The sequence below is a fragment of the Elgaria multicarinata genome, chromosome 3 (genome assembly GCF_023053635.1).
Source record: "Elgaria multicarinata webbii isolate HBS135686 ecotype San Diego chromosome 3, rElgMul1.1.pri, whole genome shotgun sequence".
NCBI classification, from domain to species: domain Eukaryota; kingdom Metazoa; phylum Chordata; class Lepidosauria; order Squamata; family Anguidae; genus Elgaria; species Elgaria multicarinata.
This window is the reverse complement of record NC_086173.1, coordinates 165159303-165182844: the sequence shown is the minus strand read 5'-3', so window position 1 is coordinate 165182844 and position 23542 is coordinate 165159303. Positions and strand designations below refer to the sequence as shown.

The 23542-nt window shown below is 48.1% G+C and overlaps 1 protein-coding gene across 3 annotated transcripts; it reads left to right on the top strand.

The window, feature by feature from the left end:
- Nucleotides 1–673: 673 nt before the first annotated feature.
- Nucleotides 674–23056, top strand: LOC134396423 (major histocompatibility complex class I-related gene protein-like). Of its 3 annotated transcripts, XM_063122922.1 has the most exons (11): nucleotides 674–767; nucleotides 2529–2807; nucleotides 4910–5185; nucleotides 8754–9056; nucleotides 10625–10690; nucleotides 12610–12654; nucleotides 15393–15425; nucleotides 15672–15701; nucleotides 17887–17917; nucleotides 21264–21296; nucleotides 22567–23056. In XM_063122922.1, exons 1-10 carry the CDS (start codon nucleotides 704–706, stop codon nucleotides 21289–21291), a joined length of 1155 nt encoding a protein of 384 aa, XP_062978992.1. In that variant the 5' UTR covers nucleotides 674–703; the 3' UTR covers nucleotides 21292–21296; nucleotides 22567–23056. The 3 variants fall into 3 exon arrangements, with proteins under 3 accessions (XP_062978992.1, XP_062978994.1, XP_062978993.1); XM_063122924.1 differs by lacking the exon at nucleotides 4910–5185; XM_063122923.1 differs by lacking the exons at nucleotides 12610–12654; nucleotides 15393–15425; nucleotides 15672–15701; ... (1 more) ...; nucleotides 21264–21296; nucleotides 22567–23056 and adding an exon at nucleotides 9328–9450.
- The last annotated feature ends 486 nt before the right edge of the window (nucleotides 23057–23542 follow it).

Here is a 23542-nt window from a genome sequence, read left to right as displayed (position 1 = left end):
CAGGTGTGCTTTAAGGTGGATACCTGCATTGCACAGGGGGTTGGACTCGATGGCCTTATAGGCCCCTTCCAACTCCACTGTTCTATGATTCTATGACAGGGCAATTCACTCAAGATCTTCTCATATCATACAAAAACCAGGATATGTCTCAAAACCCCATCCAAGTAGGACGCTGTCCCCCTATTTTTATTGTTGGCACTTTATATTTAGCGTTTACCTTTTGCGTAAGCCACAGAAAGACAGCGCCGTCTGTACCAATCCGCCAAACCCTGGATTCGCACCTGTATCTGCCCCATTAGACAAGCGTTTATCCTCATCCCATGCGCATGAACCCTTCCTCCAAGCTCCAGCTGTCCCCAATTCCTCCCCTCGTCCCCTTGCAGAGGAGGAGAAGGAAAGAGGAGCTCCGAAAAGGACATGGGCGAAGGAAAAAGGCTTTCGCTTTCGCCTTTCGCTTCGGTTTCCTTGCTGCGTTTACACTGGCGGCGAGTCCTCTCCTCCGCAACCGCTTTCGACATGGGATGGCATTTTGCCTATTGGTTGAATATTTCCCCCTCGGCCAATCCCCCTCGGTGAACCGCCCAGAGAGCTTCGGCTATTGGGCGGTATAAAAATGTAATTAATTAATCAATCCGCCCCGGCGGAGATCTTCCCCCATTCCGCTGAACGCGGCGTATGGAGCCGCAGGGGAGACGCGGTTTATATGGGGAGCCTTTTCATCCGGGGGGCTGCTCTCCTCCTCCTCCTCTGCCAGGGGGGCTGCGCTGGTGAGTACCGCTCGGGGCAAAGTTGCTGGGGGAGCGCAGAATTCGCACCCAGTGTAATAGGGGAAGCGGTGTGGAGGAGCCTCTCCCCGGTGGGTTGCCTTGGCGTTGCGAGTCGGGTGGGAGTTCTCTCCATCGAAAAAGGAACCAGATTCCTTTACAGGTTCCTCTCCCCCCGCCCCCCCAGAGTATGTTTTGGAAGCCCTCCGGGGCAGCGACCGCTTCCTGGTTCTGCGGTCCAGTGTCCCTCTGTCCCACAAACGCTAGAATCATAGAATAGCAGTGTTGGAAGGGGCCTCTAAGCAGGGCCGGTGCCTGACTATTTTTAGCCCTAGGCAAGGCGAGCTTCTGGCACGCGCACACACCCACCCACACACACCCACACACACCCAATTGGCAACTTTGATTTTTAAAAACAGATGTTTTGTAGAAAAAATAAAAAGCACAAAATTTGAAACATAAGGACATCAGAAGCGCCCTGATGCTGGATCAGACCAAGGGTCCATCTAGCAGCACTCTGTTCACACAGTGGCCAAGCAGCCATCGGTTAGAGATGAACAAGCAGGACACGGTGCAACAGCACCTTCCCACCCATGTTCCCCAGCAACTGGTGCACACAGGCTTACGGCCTCAGATACTGGAGGTAGCACACAACCATCAGGGCTAGTAGCCATGGATAGCCTTTGCCTCCAGGGATTTAGCCAACCCCCTTTTAAAGCCATCCAAATGGGTGGCCATCACTACACCTTGTGGTGGTGAGTTCCAAAGTTTAACTCTGTGAAGAAGTCCTTCCTTTTATTTGTCCTGGATCTCCCACCATTCAGCTTCATGGGATATGACCCCACTGGGTTCTAGTATTATGAGAGAGGGAGAAGAATGTCTCTCTGTCCACATTCTCCATACCATGGATCATTTTGTCCACCTCTATCCTGTCTCCCCTCAGCCTCCTTTTTTCCAAGCTAAACAATCCTAGTTGATGTCACCTTCCCTCGTAGGGGAGATGCTCCAGACCCTTCATCGTTTTAGTTGCCCTTCTCTGCACTTTTGGCAGGAAACATACCAGGGGAGCAGGCCTTTTCTTAGTGGCGCCTGCCTCTCCTTGAACACCTTAGAAGGGAAAAGGGGGGGGCTCTCCATTTCCCTCCCACCCCCTCCCCCTCCTTAAAAACAGAAAGAGTCACGGTGACTTTCCCTCACTCCCAAGAAAAGAATCTAACTCCTCAAAGTCTTGCTCCCAGGGAGACCGACAAGGAAAGGGGGGGTTGGGCAGTGCCAGTCCCTTTGCTGTAGATCTCCGAGGGGTGGTGGTGTTTCCTCGGGAGCAAGCCCCCCAGACCTGGATGGCCCTTGCTCCCGAGGAGACCAGCCCAGGCGCAGCCGGTAAGTGTCGTCCCCCCCCCCATTCCTGTATCTTGCACGCGTGGTGCCTTACCCGCGTCTGTCCTCTTCCTCCTCCTTGTCAGATTGGGTCCAGTGAGTTCCCCTCCCTCCCGAGGAGGCGGAGCCGTGCAGCCAGCCAGCCAGCAGAGCGTCTGCCCTGCGAGGCCGCCTCTCCTGCCGGGCGGTGCATGCGAAGGGGGCCAGGCTGGTGAAGCTCCTGCTGGTCCCATGGCGTGCACACACCCAGCGCCCCTCTGAGATCTGCCGCTCTAGGCAGCTGCCTTTGTCGCCTATATGGACGCACCTGCCCTGGGACCTTGACTTGGGGGGATGTCCTCATTTGCACCACCACCCCAACTGCACTCCCCTCTCTGCATTTTCCAGGCTCCTCCTCCTCCTCTTCGCACGCCCTGTACTATTTCTACACGGGGGTCTCAGAGCCCAGCCAGGGGCTGCCCCGGTTCCTCGCTGTAGGATATATGGACGACCAGCTTTTTATTCAGTATGACCCCAGCATGAAAAGGGCCCGGCCTCGAACACCCTGGATGGAGGAGAAGGAGAATCCCCTTTACTGGGACACAGAGACCAAGAGGTTTCTGAACGTTGAGCGGGAGTTCAAAGAAGCCCTGGTGAACCTGACAAAGTACTACAACCAGAGCGGAGGTAACTCCCAAATTGTTTTAAACGTTAGCTGTTTTCGTTTTTAAATTTTGTATATTGATTTTTAACGTTCAGTCGTTTTTAATCGGGTCTTTTTAATCTTTAACGGTTGTGCCCGCGCTGGTAACTTCGAGGCTCGACTTCTGCAATGCGCTCTACATAGGGCTACCATTGTGCCTAGTCTGGAAACTTCAACTAGTTCAAAATATGGAAGCCAGGCTGGTCATCGGTACACCTAGGGGTGACCGCATAACACCAGTTTTAAAATCTCTTCACTGGCTGCCAATTAGTTTCTGGATGAAGTAAAAAGTGTTGGTCATCACCTTTGAAGCCCTACATGGTTTGGGTCCAGGCTACCTGCGGGATCGCCTTCTCCTGTACAATCCGCCCAACACACTCAGGTCCTCTGGGAAAAATCTACTTCAGCCTGCCAAAATTAGGCTGACAAGTATTACCCAGAAGACTCTCTTCTGCTGCGCCCAGGCTGTGGAACGGCCCGCCGGAGGAGACTCATCAACTTAACAGTCTACTAGCATTCAAGAAAGCTATAAAAACGGATCTTTTCCGGCAGGCCTGTCCAGTGGAATTTATAAGATGTTTTTAGAACGTTTTTAGGACGTTTTTAACAATGTATATTATGTTTTAATTCAGTTTTATGTATTTTACCGTTTATTGTTGCTCGCCGCCTCGATCAAAATGGAGAGGCGGATAAGAAATACTATTATTATTAAACCACCCAGAGAGCTTTGGCTATGGGGCAGTATAAAAATGTAATTAATTAATCAATCCGCCCCGGCGGAAATAAATTATTATTATTATTATTATTATTATTATTATTATTATTATTATTATTTCCAAGGGCAGGAAATGGAGAGGAGGGGCTTCTTCAGAGGAAGGGATAGGTCAATTTGACCACCTCAGAGGGTATGGGAAGGTGGAGCGGAGTGAGGCAGAGACATCGCGTCCCATTCTCAAAATTCTCATGGGTCATCGTGGGATCTGGAGGTCCTGGTGCTTTATTTCGGCCGGCCACAGAGCTGTGCAGCAAGAGCGGTCAAATCCACTCCCTCTCTGCTCCATCCCAGCTGTCAGTATCATTGTCCGCGGTTTTGATGATGCATCGGGGTGCCTTTACGTAAATATTAAATTCAGTAGTACTTTTGTGCTTTGCTTAAATATTACATTTAGTTCTGATTGCCTTTGGCGTGTTTCAGCTTTGGGGATTGTGCGAGCGTCTCCTTTATTGGGGACTGGGAGGGAAGTTTTGGAGGAACCAGCAGGGCCTAGTTAGTTAGTTAGTTGATTTATATCTCACATTAAGATTAGAGTCTTCAATGTAGCTTACATTATTTATAAAATAAAACAGCTACAGCAAGAGCCATGTGCGGCCCAACTCCCACTCCCAAAATTGAACAACCCAACCAGGGCCGGATCTACACTACTGCTTTAAAGCGCTATAAAACTGTTATAAAGCGCTTTAAAGCAATAGTGTCAATCCGGCCCAGGTCACCTGGAGCGTGAACTAACACCTGATGGTCCATCCCATAAGGCCGGTGATGTCAGTTAGCTCTGGGAGGGTGGAAAACCAGTCATAGAATCATAGAATAGTATAGTTGGAAGGGGCCTATAAGGCCATTGAGTCCAACCCCCTGCTCAATGCAGGAATCCATCTTATAGCATCCCAGACAGATGGTTGTGCAGCTGCCTCTTGAAGGCCTCTAGTGTGGGAGAGCCCACCACCTCCCCTAGGTTCCATTGTCGTACTGCTCTAACAGTCAGGAAGTTTTTCCTGATGTCCAGCCGGAATCTGGCTTCCTGTAACTTGAGCCCGTTATTCTGTGTCCTGCACTCTGGGAGGATCGAGAAGAGATCCTGGCCCTCCTCTGTGGGACAACCTGGGCTATTTAAAAAAATAAGCTACTGTGAGTACCTTATCAACCCATCATGGGGTATCATGATGTCCGAACACAACCACTGTCTCTGCCTCTGCCCGAAGTCTGTGGTAAAAAGTCTCTTTTTTGCCGTTTAAGATGTGGCAGTGAGGCTTGGGCTAAGGGGGAAAGCTCTAATCTCCCCCCTCTTGACCTCGTGTGCGTCTCTTTCAGGGTTTCACACCTGGCAGGAGATGTCCGGCTGTGAGTTGAGGAAAGATGGGAGCAAAAGAGGGTATGATCAGTATGCCTACGACGGGCGGGACTTCCTCAGCTTTGACAAGGAGACCCTCACCTGGATAGCCATCGATCCCAAGGCCCAGATAACCAAGAGGAATTGGGAAGATGACACTGCCGTTGTTCAGGAACGGAAGGCCTACCTGGAGGAGGAATGCATTGAGGAGCTGCAGAGATACCTCGGCTACGGGAAGGAGGCTTTGCTGAGGAAAGGTGGGGTGAGGAGAGAAATGGGGAGGAGTCCTATGGGTGAGGGGTTTTCAATATAAAATTCAGGAAGTGAACCATTCAGACTCTGGAAGGTGGAGAGGAAATTACATTTTTAATTGCTTCCCCCCCCCTCCAGATTAAAAACAAATCAACCACTGTCTAGAAGTACAAAACTAGCAGAGCAAATCACATGAGGTACTGGTTCCTCTCTATTCGGCCCTGGTTAGGCCTCATCTAGAGTATTGCGTCCAGTTCTGGGCTCCACAATTCAAGAAGGACGCAGACAAGCTGGAGCGTGTTCAGAGGAGGGCAACCAGGATGATCAGAGGTCTGGAAACAAAGCCCTATGAGGAGAGACTGAAAGAACTGGGCGTGTTTAGCCTGGAGAAGAGAAGATGGAGGGGAGACATGAGAGCACTCTTCAAATACTTAAAAAGTTGTCACACAGAGGAGGGCCAGGATCTCTTCTCGATCCTCCCAGAGTGCAGGGCACGGAATAATGGGCTCAAGTTAAAGGAAGCCAGATTCCAGCTGGACATCAGGAAAAACTTCCTACTGTTAGAGCAGTGCGACAATGGAACCAGTTCCCTAGGGAGGTTGTGGGCTCTCCCACACTAGAGGCCTTAAAGAGGCAGCTGGACAACCATCCGTCAGGGATGCTTTAGGGTGGATTCCTGCATTGAGCAGGGGGTTGGACTCGATGGCCTTGTAGGCCCCTTCCAACTCTGCTATTCTATGATTCGATGATTCTAAGAGAGCAGAAAGGGCTGGAAGTTCTCTCCCTTCTCTCCTTACTTTCTGCTTGCAGGGATTTCTCGTAAACATGGGAAGCATGCAAAAATGTCATTCTCTTCAATCTTTGGCCCTTTCTACACCTAAGAGTTATCCCAGGAAAATGGAGGGATCATCCCTGCCCGCTCCCGGGATCCCCTGTGTGGCATTTGGATGCACAGGGATGATCCCGGGACGATCCCGGAACAAATGGCTGGTGTAGACGTGCCCTCTGTCTTGAAGTGGTTCAGAGCACACTTTTCCCTGAGGAAACTCTCTGCCCCCCACCCCATTCTGCTCCATGGGCATACTCAGTGGGCAGAAAAGTCATCCAGGATTTGCTGGGCTGTGCCATTGCAGAGGTGTAGCTGAGGATAGGGCGGGATTGTGTGTTAATCCTAGAATCCTAGAATGGTAGAATCATAGAATCATAGAATAGCAGAGTTGGAAGGGGCCTACAAGGCCATCTAGTCCAACCCCTTGCTCAATGCAGGAATCCACCCTAAAGCATCCCTGACAGATGGTTATCCAGCTGCCTCTTGAAGCCCACAACCTCCCTAGGGAACTGATTCCATTGTCGTACTGCTCTAACAGTCAGGAAGTTTTTCCTGATGTCCAGCTGGAATCTGGCTTCCTTTAACTTGAGCCCGTTATTCCGTGTCCTGCACTCTGGGAGGATCGAGAAGAGATCCTGGCCCTCTTCACACTGGCCAGCCCCCGTTAACCATCTCGCTGCCCTATTTTGGAGCAGCTGATGTTTCCAGAACATTTTCAAAGGCAGCCCAATGTCTATCGCTTTGCAGTAATCCAGATGAGAGGTTTTTCAGAGCAGGGCTCACTGTAGCTAGGCTCTCTCCGTCCAGATAAAGGAGTAGTTGGTATATCAGCCTAAACTGATAGAAGGTGCTCTGTGTCACTAAGTCCTCAAGTGACAGTTCTGGGTCCATGAGCACCCCCAAACTACGGACCTGGGAGAGCCCACAACCTCCCTAGGTCACTGATTCCATTGTCGCACTGCTCTAACAGTCAGGAAGTTTTTCCTGATGTCGAGCTGGAATCTGGCTTCCTTTAACTTGAGTCCATTATTCCATTATTAACTTGAGTAGAGTTGGAAGGGGCCTATAAGGCCATTGAGTCCAACTCCCTGCTCAATGCAGGAATCCATCCTAAAGCAACCCTGACAGGTGGTTGTCCAGTTGCCTCTTGAAGGTCTCTAGTGTGGGAGAGCCGATAGCTATTAAATCCAAATCCTGCCTGCCTGCCTAATTCTCTTTGGTGCTAAACACACACACACACACACAAAGTACTCAGGCTGAATGTGTTTGAGCATATGCAGAGTGCTTTTCTCCTTCTGAGGGGGGAAAACTGTACAAACGTGGGACGTTTTGGAGAATCCTGCATCGTACAGAACACAGAAATCACAGGCCACGTTATTTGTTTCTGTCTGAAAATGCTGGTTGGTCTGGTTCGTAATCTGGAAGCGGCTTTGTCCTCTCGGTGAATCTGCACTGTCGAACGTACCTCGAGGGAGCCAGCGCAGCCGTGCTACACTGAATATTTAAGCTTCATTTTATAAAAGAAAGTGTAGAACAGAAAAGAGCTTCCGTTCCAGCTTTCTTCCTTTGGGGGAGCCAATGGTCTGTTTGTGACCTGCAGTTTAGGGATCGCAGTCAATTCAGCCTTGAGACCTGGGCCCTGAGTTCACAGTGCAGCGTTGCCGCTGTTTCGCTGCTCAACCTCGTGGTTTCGCTACTGTGGGGTGACAGTGCATAATCTTCATGGCAGGAGGCAGTGCAGGCTGTCCGGCAGCCATTTGGCTCACCGGGCCTGTCTGGCTTCCAGCAACCAACCACGGGGTGCTATCTCCCCTGGCCACATCGAGGCCAGATGATGGAAGGGCTGTGGTGACCCCACTTCAGTGGAAAAAGTTGGGGTAAGTGCCCAACATTTTTAGCACGCAGAGTTCGTGGCTGTGTCATATAACTGACGCAGCGCCACTGCGCAGCCACCACAGGGCAAACATATAGGACACAGAATAACAGGCTCAAGTTAAAGGAAGCCAGATTCCAGCTGGACATCAGGAAAAACTTCCTGACTGTTAGAGCAGTACGACAATGGAATCAGTGACCTAGGGAGGTTGTGGGCTCTCCCACACTAGAGGCCTTCAAGAGGCAGCTGGACAACCATCTGTCAGGGATGCTTTAGGGTGGATTCCTGCATTGAGCAGGGGGTTGGACTCGATGGCCTTGTAGGTCCCTTCCAACTCTGCTATTCTATGAATCTATGATTGTGTGCCAGAACTTCAATAGTCCATTTAATTGCTGGTTTGTCTTTAATTTCAAGGATTTAAAATGGGCATCCCAGCCGCCTGAATCTGAAAAAAGAACACCTAGATAGCAATACGATGGTACTTGCTCGATACAATGGGTGTTTAGTCTCTACTTGTGTAACGGAGCTCTGTGTCCAAAGACCATAACTTTGGTTTTCCCATAGTTGACAGATTGTTCCAGACTAGGATTTTACTCCAAAACCATATTTGAGTGTTTTCAAAATATCACAAAAGTCAAAGAAACATGGGGATTCCACTTCTTTGGAGGCCATCATCTCTTGGGGATGTTGAAAATATCGGATATCCATTCTTGGGGTTGCTGAAGGTTTGGGATATCCGGTCTCTGGGATGACTGAGATCATCCAAGGATTTGGGGATGATTACATGAAGCCCAACCTGTTATTCAGACACACCTTCCATCCTGGAGAGGTTCTGTAAGCTCTGTTGACATGGAGGTTGACATTTTTGCAGAGCCCCCGGTGGTGAAGGTGATGCACCAGGCAAGTAGGAAGGACCTGGAGACCCTCATCTGCCAGGCCCACGGCTTCTACCCCAAGGAGATCGACGCCACCTGGAGGCGGGACGGGGAGATCTTGGAGTACGAGACCTTCCATAGAACTGTCGCCCCCAATTCAGACGGGACCTACCACATCTGGCTCAGCGTTGACATCGACCCCAAGGAGAGGGACCTCTACCGGTGCCACGTGGACCATGCCGGCCTGCCAGAGCCTCTGGTCTTGGCCTGGGAGGAGCCTGGTGGTGTGAGATGGATTGGTAAGGAGAGACGTCTTCTTGATCAGTGGGGTGGAGTCCAGAGAAGATGGAGGAATCCCAAAGCAATCCCCCACCCTACGGCACCATCACAGGCTGTAACACTCCATTGGACTTTGGGGTGCAGAGCAGGAGATGTAAATTCAGGGAGGGGGAGGATGTGGTTTCTGGCAGGGGAGCAGAAAGGTCAGCCCTTGAAAGCAGAGGAGCCATCTCTGGCAGAAACGTACTGTATTTATTTATTTATTTATTACATTTATATACCGCCCCATAGCCGAAGCGCTCTGTGATAACGGTGATGCCGTGAAACAGAACTGGCATACGTGGCCACTGAATGCCATTTCAAATAAAGGCATCACATAAAAACCACGCTGCAAAAGCTCCTTTTAAGGCACAGGTGAGTGACTCCTGGCCCAGGGGGCGCGTCCGCCCGTTTCCTCCCCTCACCCCCCCCACCCCCGTGGCCTCAAGTGTGGCCCACGTTTTTGCCCCTCTGGGTGGTGTGGCAGCAGGATTAGAGCCCCTGGGGAATTGCAGAAGCTGGAAATTGCCCCCACCAGACTGCCTGAAGTTAGGGTGACCCTATGAAAAGGAGGACAGGGCTCCTGTATCTTTAACAGTTGCATAGAAAGGGGCATTTCAGCAGGTGTCACTTGTATGCATGCAGCAGCTGGTGAAATGCCCTCTTCATCACCACAGTGAAAGCTGCAGGTGCCCTGCCCTCTTTTAAATCCGGCCACTTTAGTATAGCTCCTGCAGCTTTCACTCTGGTGATGAAGAGGGAATTTCACCATGAATGAATACCTTTATTGAATAAGTCTTCTGACCATTTCAAAAAAATCACATAATCATTAAGAACAAACAGACATTACTTCAAATTTATGATTTAAAATTTTAAAACAATATACAGTTCGTATACGATACATGATATATGACTAACAGTTAATAAGACCCCTTGTATATTACAACATTTCATAAAAACTTATTAATTAATCCATTTTTTTCTCATTCTTTTTTCCTTATGCTGGCTGCTTTAAGAGTGAAGAGCGCAACGCTCTGGGTCACAAAATAGTTAGAACCATGTAAGAGAAAGGACAATTTAGCCTTGGCTGTTAGGTTCCCCATATTTACAAATGACACCTCCTGAAATTCCCTTTTCTAGGCAACTGTTAAAGATACAGGAGCCGTGTCCTCCTTTCTATAGGGTCACCCTACCTGAAGTTGCCCACCCCTGTTTTCAAGCTTGTAGTGATGGCCATGAAAGGGAGGAAATCCCTTCGCATCTGGACCACTACGGAGGGGGCCATAGCATTTGGGAGGTGCCAGGTTAGCTGCCTGACATGTCTCCCCTTAAAGCAGCCTTCCTCAACCTGGGGCGCTCCAGAGGCGTTGGACTGCATCTCCCAGAATGCCCCAGCCAGAGCTGGCTGGGGCATTCTGGGAGTTGTAGTCCCAACACCTCTGGAGCGCCCCAGGTTGAGGAAAGCTGCCTTAAAGGATCTCAGGATCTCTGCATGAGGCCTTGGAGAGCTGCTGCCAGTCTGAACTGACATGTGTTTGTCCCCTTTTAGACAACATTGGGATCGCGGGAGCTGTCCTGGTTGTTGTCGTGTTAATCGCTGGGATCTATTATTTCAGTAAGTCAACTGTAGATGCCTTTGCTGGCATCCCTGACAGATGGTTATCCAGCTGCCTCTTGAAGCCCACAACCTCCCTAGGTAACTGATTCCATTGTCATACTGCTCTAACAGTCAGGAAGTTTTTCCTGATGTCCAGCCGGAATCTGGCTTCCTTTAACTTGAGCCCGTTATTCTGTGTCCTGCACTCTGGGAGGATCGAGAAGAGATCCTGGCCCTCCTCTGTGTGACAACCTTTGAAGTATTTGAAGAGTGCTCTCATGTCTCCCCTCAATCTTCTCTTCTCCAGGCTAAACATGCCCAGTTCTTTCAGTGTCTCCTGACCCCTGATCATCCTCACATGATATTGGCTTCCATCCTATAATGGGTGGACTGAGCTGTGTTTATGAAATGCAATACAGCTAAATATTATGGGCTGCTTGGAATACAATGTAAAGCAAATATAAGGTCTTCCGGCATGAAAACAGAAAAGTTATACTTAGCTTCATGGTACTTTAATATAGATTGCCTTCTTTTAAGATTGCACAGGCTTAAATATAAAAGATTAGTAAAGGAAGAGCTTTTATGGCTATTGTAATTGGCAACAATCCTATTAGTCTTGAAGGAATTTAGTTCTATGAGTATCTAGATTAAATTTCTGCTAAATATAGTCTTGGCCTTTCCCATGACATTAGCATGAAGTTTCAAACAGATTTCTTCCTTGCTTCTAAACCAGTGGTTCCCAAACTTTTTCAGGTAACCGCCCCCTTGGTTCCACAAACTCATGCCCAGCGCCCCCTACCATACACTATAAAAATCATTATTCAGAATAGTGGTTTTCAACGACCCACTAATAACAATAAAATTCAAAACAGTAACAATTAATGGAATATTTATTCCAAAGCACCCGCCGCAGGCTTGCCGAGGGAGGGAGGGAAAAGAGAGCGAACGCCTCTGTTTTGCAGCCAGCGTGGCGGGGCACACCAAGCAGGATATGTCTCTTCATTAGTGTTTTGGTGCTTTTGAAATATTTCAATTCACCGTTAAAAGGACTCTTCTTAAATAGTCTTAATACATGTGTGGATTCTTCCCCTATATAGCTTAGTATCAAACTACCTTCTCCCATAAAAGTACCCCTGGGTTTTAAGACCTTCTGGAGAGGTGCTTCTTGGAAAAGACCACCTCGAGCGCCCCCCTGCCGCTTCCCTGCCTCTTAACGCCCCCCTATGCAATCCCACCGCCCCCAAGGGGGCAATACCACCCACTTTGGGAACCACTGTTCTAAACTGTGTTGGAACAAACTCCAGGAGACTATATAGCCCTGCTCTTCATCCCCCACCCTGCCCCATGTTTACATGGAAATATGAGGAAATTATTTAGAGTTCAAAATATGCTTGATGGTATCTGACACTTCACCAGTCCATTTTACATCTAGCAGAGTAACAGAAATCTGAGCAGTGATCAAATTTCAGAGATTCCCTCTTCAGGGTATAGAATCATAGAATAGCAGAGTTGGAAGGGGCCTACAAGGCCATCGAGTCCAACCCCCTGCTCAATGCAGGAATCCACCCTAAAGCATCCCTGACAGACGGTTGTCCAGCTGCCTCTTGAAGGCCTCCAGTGTGGGAGAGCACATAACCTCCCTAGGTAACTCTTGTCCTCTGCCTGAATTTTTACCTGGATCCTAAATATATGTACGTAGAGTTAAGTCCCAGTGATCCCTCTGTTTTTTATATCCTGAATATAACGTTTAAGGTGTTCTCCTTCCTTTCCTCTGTGGATTCCTCCTGACCCCCGGACTCAATGGCGTTATCAGCTCCGCTACCTTTCCTCCAGGGAGCCCCCAACATGACGTCTGAAGCCCTTTATCTATTTGTTTGTTTAGTATTATATTTTTATATACAGTATTTCTGTCTCAAACTGCTCTGTTTTGTTGACAGGACATGAAGTGTGGGAGCATATAAGACGCAGAATGGATTTCTGGGGTAAGTCTGCCCCTCACATCAGATTTCTGAAAGAGAAATAACAGTATATTTCCCAGTAATCCCACAACACTGAACACTAGAGGGCACGCAATGGGACGTAGTTCTGAGTCATCGTGCAGAGGGTTTTGCTGTAGCACAGCCATCCTAAGCATGCTGTCTCTAGGCTTCATCCCACCTACCTGCTTCTCTCGGATTATCCCCGTAGCGCTAAGTTTTCGCGGTTGTTGTTGTTTTTGCTACCGGGCGACAGCGATCCGTTGCATACCAGGAAGTGAGTTGAAGGGGGGAAATGTAAAAAATCAATGGATGAATTGATCAATTCAAATTTGGTATGCTTAATGAATGAATGAATGAATACCTTTATTGAATAAGTCTACTGACCATTTCAAAAAATCACATATTAAAAACAAACAAATACTTAAAATTTATGATTTAAAATTCTAAAACAATATACAGTTCATAATTAATACAATTATATATGACTGACAGTTAATAAAACCCCACATATATTGCAACATTTGATAAAAACTTATTAATTAATCCATTTTTTCTAATTCTTTTTTCCTTATACTGGCTGCTTTAAGAGCGAAGAGAGCAACCCTCTGGGTCACAAAATAGTTAGAACCACGTAGGAGAAAGGCCAATTTATCCTTGGCTGACCAGTCTCTCATGCGTATTAAAAACATAGATAGATAATGTTCTCTACATTTTGAATATAAACAACATTCAAGTAAATAGTGGGCTAAATCTTCAATTTCAGGGTTGCCACATATACATATTCTATCTTTCGATGGAATACCTTGGAATCTACCCTGTAACATCAGTGTGTCCATCAGCTCGAATCGAAGCCGGGTAAAGGCTACTCGATGGGCCCGTTTCATAACAAAAAACAAATATGCTTAAAGCTCTCCGTAATATCTATTACTGTGCCAATTTTGGTGTCTTTATCTTTAAAGCTTACGCAGATGTAAGCATTTCTTTGAAATCCTGCTCCTGTGCCCCAGCGGCTGTTCAGAAGATACGCTCAAAAAGTAGGGGCTAAATACGGCGAATCTTTTGGCTTTATTGCACAATTAAGGCAGGATGCCTGGGAGTCCTTCACAATCAAAACAGATTATAAGGTGGAAAACGTCTGAGTCCTTTGCGTGCAATTCGCAGTGATTGCACAGTATAACGCTGGTGTGATAAAGCTCTCTGAAATCCCGTTGATTTTGATGGGGGTTCCTTTTCAAATGAGCAGGTTTTGGAACTGCAGCCTTATTTTAAACTGAATTCAATGATGAAGAAAAGTGTTCTGGGTATGTAAAAAGAGCCTTTCCTTCAAGTAACCAGAAGGTCCATCACTGCAGGGGTGGGGTTGAGGGCAGGCTAGTTGTCGGGGTGGGTGGGTGGGTGGAAGAGACATCTGAGTTCCATCCTTTCGAAGTCACCCTGGTATTCTGCTTCTGCTGCTCACCTGAGTTGTGCTCCAGAGGAAAAGTCCAAGAGCAGTGAGGTTATACTGGACCATGGTAGAGGCACGGATCATACCTGGAAAGATGTCCAACCTCTACTAATGACAGTTGCCTAGTGTCATTATGCATGGTGTTGAGAATGTGGATAGGGAGACATTTTTCACCCTCTCTCAAAATACTAGAACCCGGGGTCATCCCATGAAACTGATTGGTGGGAGATCCAGGACAAATAAAAGGAAGGACTTCTTCACCCAGCGCAGAGTTAAACTATGGAACTCACTGCCACAAGATGTGGTGATGGACACCAATTTGGATGGCTTTAAAAGGCGGTTGGATAAATCCCTGCCATGGCTACTAGCCCTGATGGTTGTGTGCTATCTCCAGTATCAGAGGCAGCAAGCCTGTGTGCACCAGTTGCTGGGGAACATGGGTGGGAGGATGCTGTTGCACCATGTCCTGCTTGTTCATCCCTGGCCGATGGCTGGTTGGCCACTGTGTGAACAGAGTGCTGGACTAGATGGACCCTCGGACTGATCCAGCAGAATCATAGAATGGCAGAGCTGGAAGGGGCCTACAAGGCCATCAAGTCCAACCCCCTGCTCAGTGCAGGAATCCACCCATAAGAATCCACCCTTCTTATGGCCTTACTTCCAATCTACACTTCTGATCCAAAACACACACAGACATACACTTTGAGGATGGGGTTTGCTAGTAAAACTGGACAAGCCGAAGAACTTCCAGGGCTCCTGATCACCTATACGGATTTGTATGATTCAGCCCCACGGATCCCGCAGTTTGTGTGACGTGTTCTGGGGAAGGCGGAACGATGTTGAAAAGATTGGGCGTCTGGCAAGCAGAGACTCGGGGGAGTTTACCCAACCCTAACTTTAGAATATTAACTAGCTCTACACTCAGCCTGTCTTTGGATCGTGAGAATTGTCATCGCTCTAGATCAGCCTTCCTCAACCTGGGGCGCTCCAGATGTGTTGGACTGCATCTCTCAGAATGCCCCAGCCAGCTGGCTGGGGCATTCTGGGAGTTGTAGTCCAACACATCTGGAGCGCCCCAGGTTGAGGAAGGCTGAGCTATGGCCTGTAACTCCACCCACCCAGGTCAACATTCTAAGCACCACAGACTTACCAATTTCCAGACATACATTAGGGAATTGACTTGTGGGGTGTAACGCCACAGGGACCAAGCGGGCAAAACCTCGCTGAGCTCCAGGCCCATCCACACCCAAACATTCAGAGTCACTGACCGTCCTCTCCTTTCTCTCCTTCCTAGCAAGCAACCAAGAGCCCAACAGTCCCAACGCTGGTAAGTACAAGGGAACGCCACCCCAAGGGCTGGGATTCTTCCTCTTGGACGCATTTGACAATCTGTTCTATGCCTAAGTGGGCTTTAGAACTCCTGAACGTGTATATTTCTGTGGTGTGTTTTGACCTAGCTGGTCAGATAGGGCGGGGGGTGGGGGCGGTTGTCAGAGGAGAGAGAGAGAGAAGGAAAAAGAAATCCCCCCTTCCCCACCCACACTCACCATCCTCTCTTTTCTCTCCTTTCCAGCAGGCATCCAATTGCCCAAAAATGTCATTGGTAAGTACAAGGGAATGCCATCCCAGAAATCTCCCTCTGGCTGAGGCCACTAGAGAAGAGAAGCCGCCTTCTCAGCTTGGTGGCTGCCGTGTTTCTCAGAACACTCCTGCTTTCGATGGGAGGCAAATGAGGAGGCTTGCTAAGTAATCCACAAAGCTTTTATTACGCAACAAACGTCTCTTTTACCTGAAGAGAGTCTTAACTTCTTGGAAACGTCCCCCTAGGCAAAACTGTGCAAACTAAGCAAGACAATTGTCCGTTCAAGAAGAATAGGAAGCCACTTCTCAAACGCCCCTAACTTCAGAGAGCCTGGTGCGGAGGCTGGTTCTGGCGCAATTGAACCGACTTTCTCACGCCTTCCTTCCGCGCCGTGCGTTTGAGCTTCCGGCGGACCCTAGCATCAGCTAGCTTGTCGCCACGCTCACCTCCGGAAGAAACCTCACTTCCCACCGAGTGTGTAGGATTTGGCCTTGAGGAGATAAGCTCTGGAGAGGGCTGACTCCCAGCTGGGGAATCGCCTGTGAGAGCTTCCTCCCCCACTGGTACAGGCTGGCTGGTGCCTGGTGCTGCGTCTTCTAGTTCTGAATCTGATTCTGACTGATTACCTGAAACATCTTCTCCCAAAATAGGGGCAGCAGGGTTAGTCATGGTAATAGCGGCGATCGTGAAAGGGACCGGTGCTTTCTGCGCTAATGAAACAAAGGTCAAAATCATGGATGCATGCCAGGGGGGGGGGAACTTGGTGTACTGGAGCTCTCAGTGTGGTGTTTTGCTTTGAGATGCCTTCATTGCAGTCTCAGAAAAGAAAAACACTAATAGCACAGTACAGACTCTGGGTTTGTTTGTTTTTTTACTGCTTTTGAACTGGGCAAGAGATAAAAGGATTCATCCCCCTCCCAGAGCATTAGCCCCACCCACCCCACACATTGTATGGGTCATGTGTGTGTGATGAGCTGATAATTATCAGGTGTGGAGGGGGATTTAACCCTTTCCTCCCCTGCTGCAGCCCTAAGGAAGATTATCCTGTGAAGCGGGTTTTTGCTTGAGGGAGTGGGGATTCCTCCTTGGTGCCATGGGGGGCGGGTGGGGGTGGAATTCCGCCCCATAAAAAAGCAACTTTAGAGGAGGGATTTTCTTTGGAGACAAAGAAGGAGAGGAAAGGGTTAAAAAAAACCACCCACTGGATAAATATCAGCTCCCCCTCCAGCAATGAGGAACTGCCCTAGAACTCATACTGCTGATCTCAGAATCCAGGAAGGTTGGTATGCAGTTCTCATCTCAGAATCTTACTGCTGATCTCAGAATCTTACTGCTGATCTCTTACTGCTGATCTCAAAAACTTACTGCTGATCTCAGAATCTTACTGCTGATCTCAGAATCTTACTGCTGATCTCTTACTGCTGATCTCAGAATCTTACTGCTGATCTCTTACTACTGATCCCAGAATCTTACCACTGATCTCAGAATCTTCCTGCTGATCTTACCGCTGATCTCAGATTCTGATCTCAGAATCTTACTGCTGATCTCAGAATCTTACTGCTGATCTCAGAATCTTACTGCTAATCTCTTACTGCTGATCTCAGAATCTTACTGCTGATCTCTTACTGTTGATCTCAGAATCTTACTGCTGATCTCAGAATCTTACTGCTGATCGCAGAATCTGATCTCAGAATCTTACTGCTGATCTCAGAATGAATCTGATCTCAGAATCTGATCTCAATCTCAGAATCTTACTGCTGATCTCTTACTACTGATCCCAGAATCTTACCACTGATCTCAGAATCTGATCTCAGAATCTGATCTCAGAATCTTCCTGCTGATCTTACCGCTGATCTCAGATTCTGATCTCAGAATCTTACTTCTGATCTCAGAATCTTACTGCTGATCTCAGAATCTTACTGCTGATCTCTTTCTGCTGTTCTCAGAATCCAGGAAGGTTGGTATGCAGGTTGTCCTTTGAGTAACCCGGGCCCAAATCACCTAGGTTTTTAAAGGACAGCACCAAAGCAGGTCGCTTCAAAGCATTCTATGTGTAAAGAGGTTTGAATGTGTTTTCGCTTAGCTGGTCATAAAATGGGGTTGTCAGAGAAAGACGAGAGAGAGAGAGAGAGAGAGAGAGAGAGAGAGAAGTAAACACCATATCCCCACCCACACTGACCATCCTCTCATTTCTCTCCTTTTTTAGAAATGGACCAAAGAGACCATCTCCAGCTGCTGTAAGTATGAGGGAGTCCCGCCCCATGCCAGGAATTCTGCTCTCAATGAAGCTGTTTTCGAAGCGTAGCCACCTTCTCAGCTTAGCTGATCCCCAAAGCCCTTGGGGAACTCTGCTGAACAGCACACGTATACACACACACACACACACACACACACACACACATATATACGCATCCCACAGCTCAAAAGTTCTAGCAAGAAAGGCGGTGTCTGAGCTGTGACAGATCTGGCCGCTTTTTTAATCTCCTCTTTAAAAAGTGTCTCTCTCTTTTTTTGGCGGCAGCACAATCATTTTTTCACCTTTTGAGACTTGCCTCTTTGACCTTGTTGGCATTATGATATTTGGTGGTTTGCCAGTAGCAGATCCTCCTTGCAGGGGCGGGGGCGAGGGCGGGGGGCGATTAAGATGGTCTCGCCCCGCCCCAGGAGACTTCTGGAATCCAAAGGATTCCTGAACGCTCTGGAGGGATCTTCGGGCAGATAGGGCTGGTGATTCAGTCGAAGCCTTACTCTCGCTATGGAGATGGGAAAGGCCATTGATACAATGGCTCCCGAGCGCCCACTCCGGTGCTGCGGAGCCCATAATTCCCCTTGGTTTACAGAAGATCTCTGGCCAATGAGACGACAGCTAGAGTGCAGGTGGCATCGGTCTCGGAGAGAGAATGACCGAAGACTGGCAAAGTCTCTTCATTTTACCCAGCCTTCCTCAACCTGGGGCGCTCCAGATGTGTTGGACTGCAACTCCCAGAATGCCCCAGCCAGCTGCTGGCTGGGGCATTCTGGGAGATGCAGTCCAACACATCTGGAGCGCCCCAGGTTGAGGAAGGCTGAATTTTTACCTATTATGTGGCAGTGAGGATGGCAAAAAAAATTTTTTTACTTTGCCCTTGTTACCTGATCTTTGAAATGTCACCCAGTAGAATCATTCTGAGTGTTTAAGAGCCCCCTGGGACCAGGACCAGGTTTAGAGAAAGCAGAACTGGAACCCTCGGTCATCTGCGGTAATACATTTGCTAGGCTCTTCGAGGAGAAATAGGTTTGTATTCACTTAGAACTTGATGGCAGAGTTATCGCGGAGCCTGGGGGGGCGTCCAGTGCCCCGTTTGGTCACGTTCCCTGGGATCAGTTCCAGTTGTTTCAGCCTGATGATGTGGACAAGACGCTTGCATCAGTCCATCCCACCACATGCAAGCTTGACCCTTGCACATTTTGGCCAATATGATCCAGCAGAAGTGGTTTGATTGGGTGGGTCCAGGGGGTGGTAAATGCCTCCCTCTGTCAGGGGGTGGTGCCTGCTGCCTTGAAAGAGGCTGTGGTGTGCCCTCTCCTGAAGAGGACCTCCCTGGACCCAGAGGTATGTGAGAACTACCGTCCCATCACCAATATCCCCTTTTTGGGCAAGGTGCTTGAGCGTGTGGTGGCCGGGCGGCTTCAGACGTTCTTGGAAAAAACAGATTATCTGGACCCATTTCAGTCTGGTTTCAGGCCTGGGCACAACACTGAAACAGCCTTGGTTGCTCTGACCGATGACCTACTCCGGGGGAAAGACAGGGGGAGGGCTACCCTGTTGATCTTCCTGGATCTCTCGGCGGCTTTTGATACCCTTGATCGTGGTATCTTCCTGGACCGGCTCTGCGAGATGGGAGAAGGAGGCACTGTGTTATGGTGGTTCCGCTCCTACTTGCAGGGCTGATTCCAAAGAGTGGTTTTGGGGGATCAGTCCTGGGTTCCACAATTCAAGAAGGACGCAGACAAGCTGGAGGGGGTTCAGAGGAGGGCAACCAGGATGATCAGGGGTCTGGAAACAAAGCCCTATGAAGAGAGACTGAAAGAACTGGGCATGTTTAGCCTGGAGAAGAGAAGATTGAGGGGAGACATGAGAGCACTTTATTATTATTATTATTATTTATTTATATAGCACCATCAATGTACTTTTCAAATACTTGAAAGGTTGTCACACACAGGAGGGCCAGGATCTCACCTTGATCCTCCCAGAGTGCAGGACACAGAATAACGGGCTCAAGTTACAGGAAGCCTGATTCTGGCTGGACATCAGGAAAAACTTCCTGACTGTTAGAGCAGTACGACAATGGAATCAGTGACCTAGGCAGGTTGTGGGCTCTCCCACACGAGAGGCCTTCAAGAGGCAGCTGGACAACCATCTGTCAGGGATGCTTTAGGGTGGATTCCTGCCTTGAGCAGGGGGTTGGACTCGATGGCCTTGTAGGCCCCTTCCAACTCTGCTATTCTATGATTCTATGATTCTCTCTCAGCCCTGTGGGGGGGTTTTGATTAGCCAATCTAACCATTCACTTTGCTCACAGAAGCTGCAGGAGCCCTGTCCTCTTTTAAATCTGGTCACTCTAGTATAGCTCCTGCACCTTTAACTTGTGATGAAGAGGAAATTTCACCAGGTTCTCCATATATACAAATGACACCTTGCTGAAAATCCCTCTTCAATACAACTGTTAAAGATACAGGAGGAGCCCTGTCCTCCTTTTCATAGGGTCACCCGACTTTTGAGGAGTTACTTTTTATTATTATTTTAAACATCACAAACACAAACATCACATATAATACATATGAACAAAGGTACACATAAAACAACTACACTTACAGTAAAGTACAGTTAAAAAAAAACATTTGGGGATAAGGTTAAAGTACGTTTTTTGGCCTTCTTCATGCCAGAAATGCTAACTAGCTTCTTAATTACTATTTATATGTCAATCAAATTCTTTCTTATCTGAATCTCATACATTGGATTCACAGAATCATACTTCATTTCTCTCTAATTCTTTAATTACAATTAATACTCCAATCACGTTTATTTCTTCTCTTTTCCCTATCTTAATACTAAAATCCACAAACAAATACATCATTTTTCTCTGTCTCTTTCAGATGTTCTATCAAAGGCTTCCATTTCAGCATGAACATAGTTGTGTTTTAATAGCTTTTTTAGCCCGTTCGTATAATGAACTAATGACTGTGATTTTATGGTTCTAAATTAATGATTGTGGTTATTGTTTCTATTGGGCCTATGTGGCAGAGTCTTGCTATTTACTGTTTTACTCTGTACAGCACCATGTACATTGATGGTGCGATATAAATAAATAATAATAATAATATGTATGTATAGTTGTTGACCTTTCTCTCATTATTGCTGAATGGATTTGCAGTGGTTTGTGGCGAAAGGATATATCCAAACCTGAAATGATGGGGAAAGATGCTGTGTATTTGTGGGGGGGGGGGGGAGAGGAGAGAGAGGGGGAGGGGTAGAATGGGACTGGGGAGATGAGGAGAATTCCCTCCCCAGGTATTGATTTCATCTCTTTGCTCCATTCGCAGCAAACAGCCAACATTACGTGAAGTCTGACAAGGGTAAGTTTGCATCTGTACGTGAAGGTGGGTGGGCTTGTGCATCCCTTTTGATGATGGGGGATCTTGCCACAGGCTCTGCAGGGAACGGGCCCCAGTTTTAAAGGGCTTCTGCTTTCCTGTGGTCCGAACCTCGGAGCTTCCCAAGAGTCAAATAATCTGGGCTGAGAAGGACGTCTGCCACCTTTTCATTCAGTCCGTCTGTGGTCTCATCTGAAGTCATGGAGGACACCCTCCACCCAGGGTCTGAAGGAGAAGGGATTTCCCTTCTCTGAATACGGTTCGTGAAGGGATTCCTCCTTAGTGTCCCTGTGGACTTTCTGCCTTCCTCCACAAAGAATGCAGTTAGGCTGACCTGTTTGGGATGTGTGTCTTCTAGGCCCCCGTCTATACGACAGCGGGATTGCTCCTCATTTAATTTTAATGTGAATTTTTGTTGATTCAAATGTAGGTAAAGAGTAATCCACTGCAGCAACAACACCGATTTATTTCCTGATTTTTTTTATAGTGAGTTATTAATGTGCACGTGCGCATTATCGCATTATCCTATATACGATGATAAAGAGTAGAAGCCAACGAAGCTATAAATCTTATCTGCAGACCTCCATAGATTTGGGGGTGGGGGAGAATGAGGCTACAGAGGGAAAGGGACGAGGCAGCAGAACACATCTCCTCATCCGGCTGCCCGTTTCCCCCTCTTTCTTTTCGTGAACCTCCCGGAGAGCTTCGCATATTGGTTCGTAGAGAAATGCACTAAATATATATATAAATACAGGAATAAATTTGTTTTAAGGAGCTTTCTCTGCGGGACTCCGCAGGGAGACTTCAAACTAAAATCGGCCAATCACGTTGTCCTACCCTGAAAGCTCCGCCCACTTGTCAAAATCCGATTTAACTCCCCCAAAGACATACAGCCATAACGCGGTGCAAACGCCAACGCGATCTAAAAGTCGCGGTAAATCGCGACTGCGAAGATGCGCGTTATCGCGGTTAAAACCCGGCGCTGCGGCGAATGGACGGCTGCGTCATGTAACCTAAAACGCAAATATGCGCAGTTAGGTCCGGGTAAACAAGCCGTATAGACTAGCCCTAGCTCTCTGCTTGTAGTACATTTTCTGTATGTAGCTTGATATGTCAGGGGATGGTGACTTCCTCTGCAGGGTTGGACTAGATGGCCTTTGAGTACCCGCTAGCTCTGTGATTTTAACTGCACTGAGAGATCAATCAGGTTGGCTTAAATTTACCCTCATCGGTTGTCGTTTTATATCTGCAGTTCAATTGCACATGGTGTGAGACCAGATGAAGCTGTGACAGATCTGCTCACCTTGAACACTGTTTATTACATTACCTTATTCTGACTCTGGGCCCACCGTTCTGACTGCCCCTGTCGCTTGGGTTGGAGAGGACATGCCGTTTCCGAGGAGTCTTCGCAGTGTGCCTGTAGGCACCAGTTGCTGGGGAACATGGGTAGGAGGGGGGTGCTGCACCATGTCCTGCTTGGGCTGGAAGATGGCCAATGTAACACCTCCTGAACAAACTTGGCGGTCATGGACTAAGAGGAGAGGTCCTCTTATGGATCAATAACTGGTTAAAAAACAGAAGGAATAAATGGTCAATTCTCCCGATGGAGGGAAGTAAATTGTGGGGTCCCACAAGGATCGGTACTGGGACCAGTTCTTTTCAACAGAGGCCTCATCTACACCAAGCAGGATATTGCACTATGAAAGGAAAGGAAAGGAACCTCTCGTGCAAGCACTGAGTCATTACTGACTCTTGGAGGGACGCCAGCTTTCGCTGACATTTTCTTGGCAGGCCTTATAGCGGGGTGGTTTGCCGTTGCCTTCCCTGGCCGTTATTACCTTTCCCCCAGCTAACTGGGTACTCATTTTACCGACCTCGGGAGGATGGAAGGCTGAGTCGACCCGAGCCGGCTGCCTGAAACTAGCTTCCGCTGGGATCGAACTCAGGCCGTGGGGAGAGTTTCGGCTGCAGAAACTGCTGCTTTACCGCTCTGCGCCACACGAGGCTCATATTGCACTATGAAAGCGCTATATAAAAGGCAGGAGCCACACGACTGCTTTGTAGTAGTATTGAAGTGCACTGACAACTGTTGGGGCCCATTGATACAGACCCTATCCCACTTTCATACTTCTCTATCCTGCTTGGTGTGGCTCCTGCCTTTTATATACCTATAAAAGTATACACTATACTTTTATCATAGTGCAATATCCTGCTTGGTGTCGATGAGG

Coding starts and splice junctions, on each gene's coding strand:
- LOC134396423 (XM_063122922.1), top strand. CDS start 704: ATGGGGAGCCTTTTCATCCGGGGGGCTGCTCTCCTCCTCCTCCTCTGC. Junction 9,057..10,624: donor TGGTGGTGTGAGATGGATTG/GTAAGGAGAGAC, acceptor GTCCCCTTTTAG/ACAACATTGGGATCGCGGGA. Junction 12,655..15,392: donor ACGCAGAATGGATTTCTGGG/GTAAGTCTGCCC, acceptor TCTCCTTCCTAG/CAAGCAACCAAGAGCCCAAC.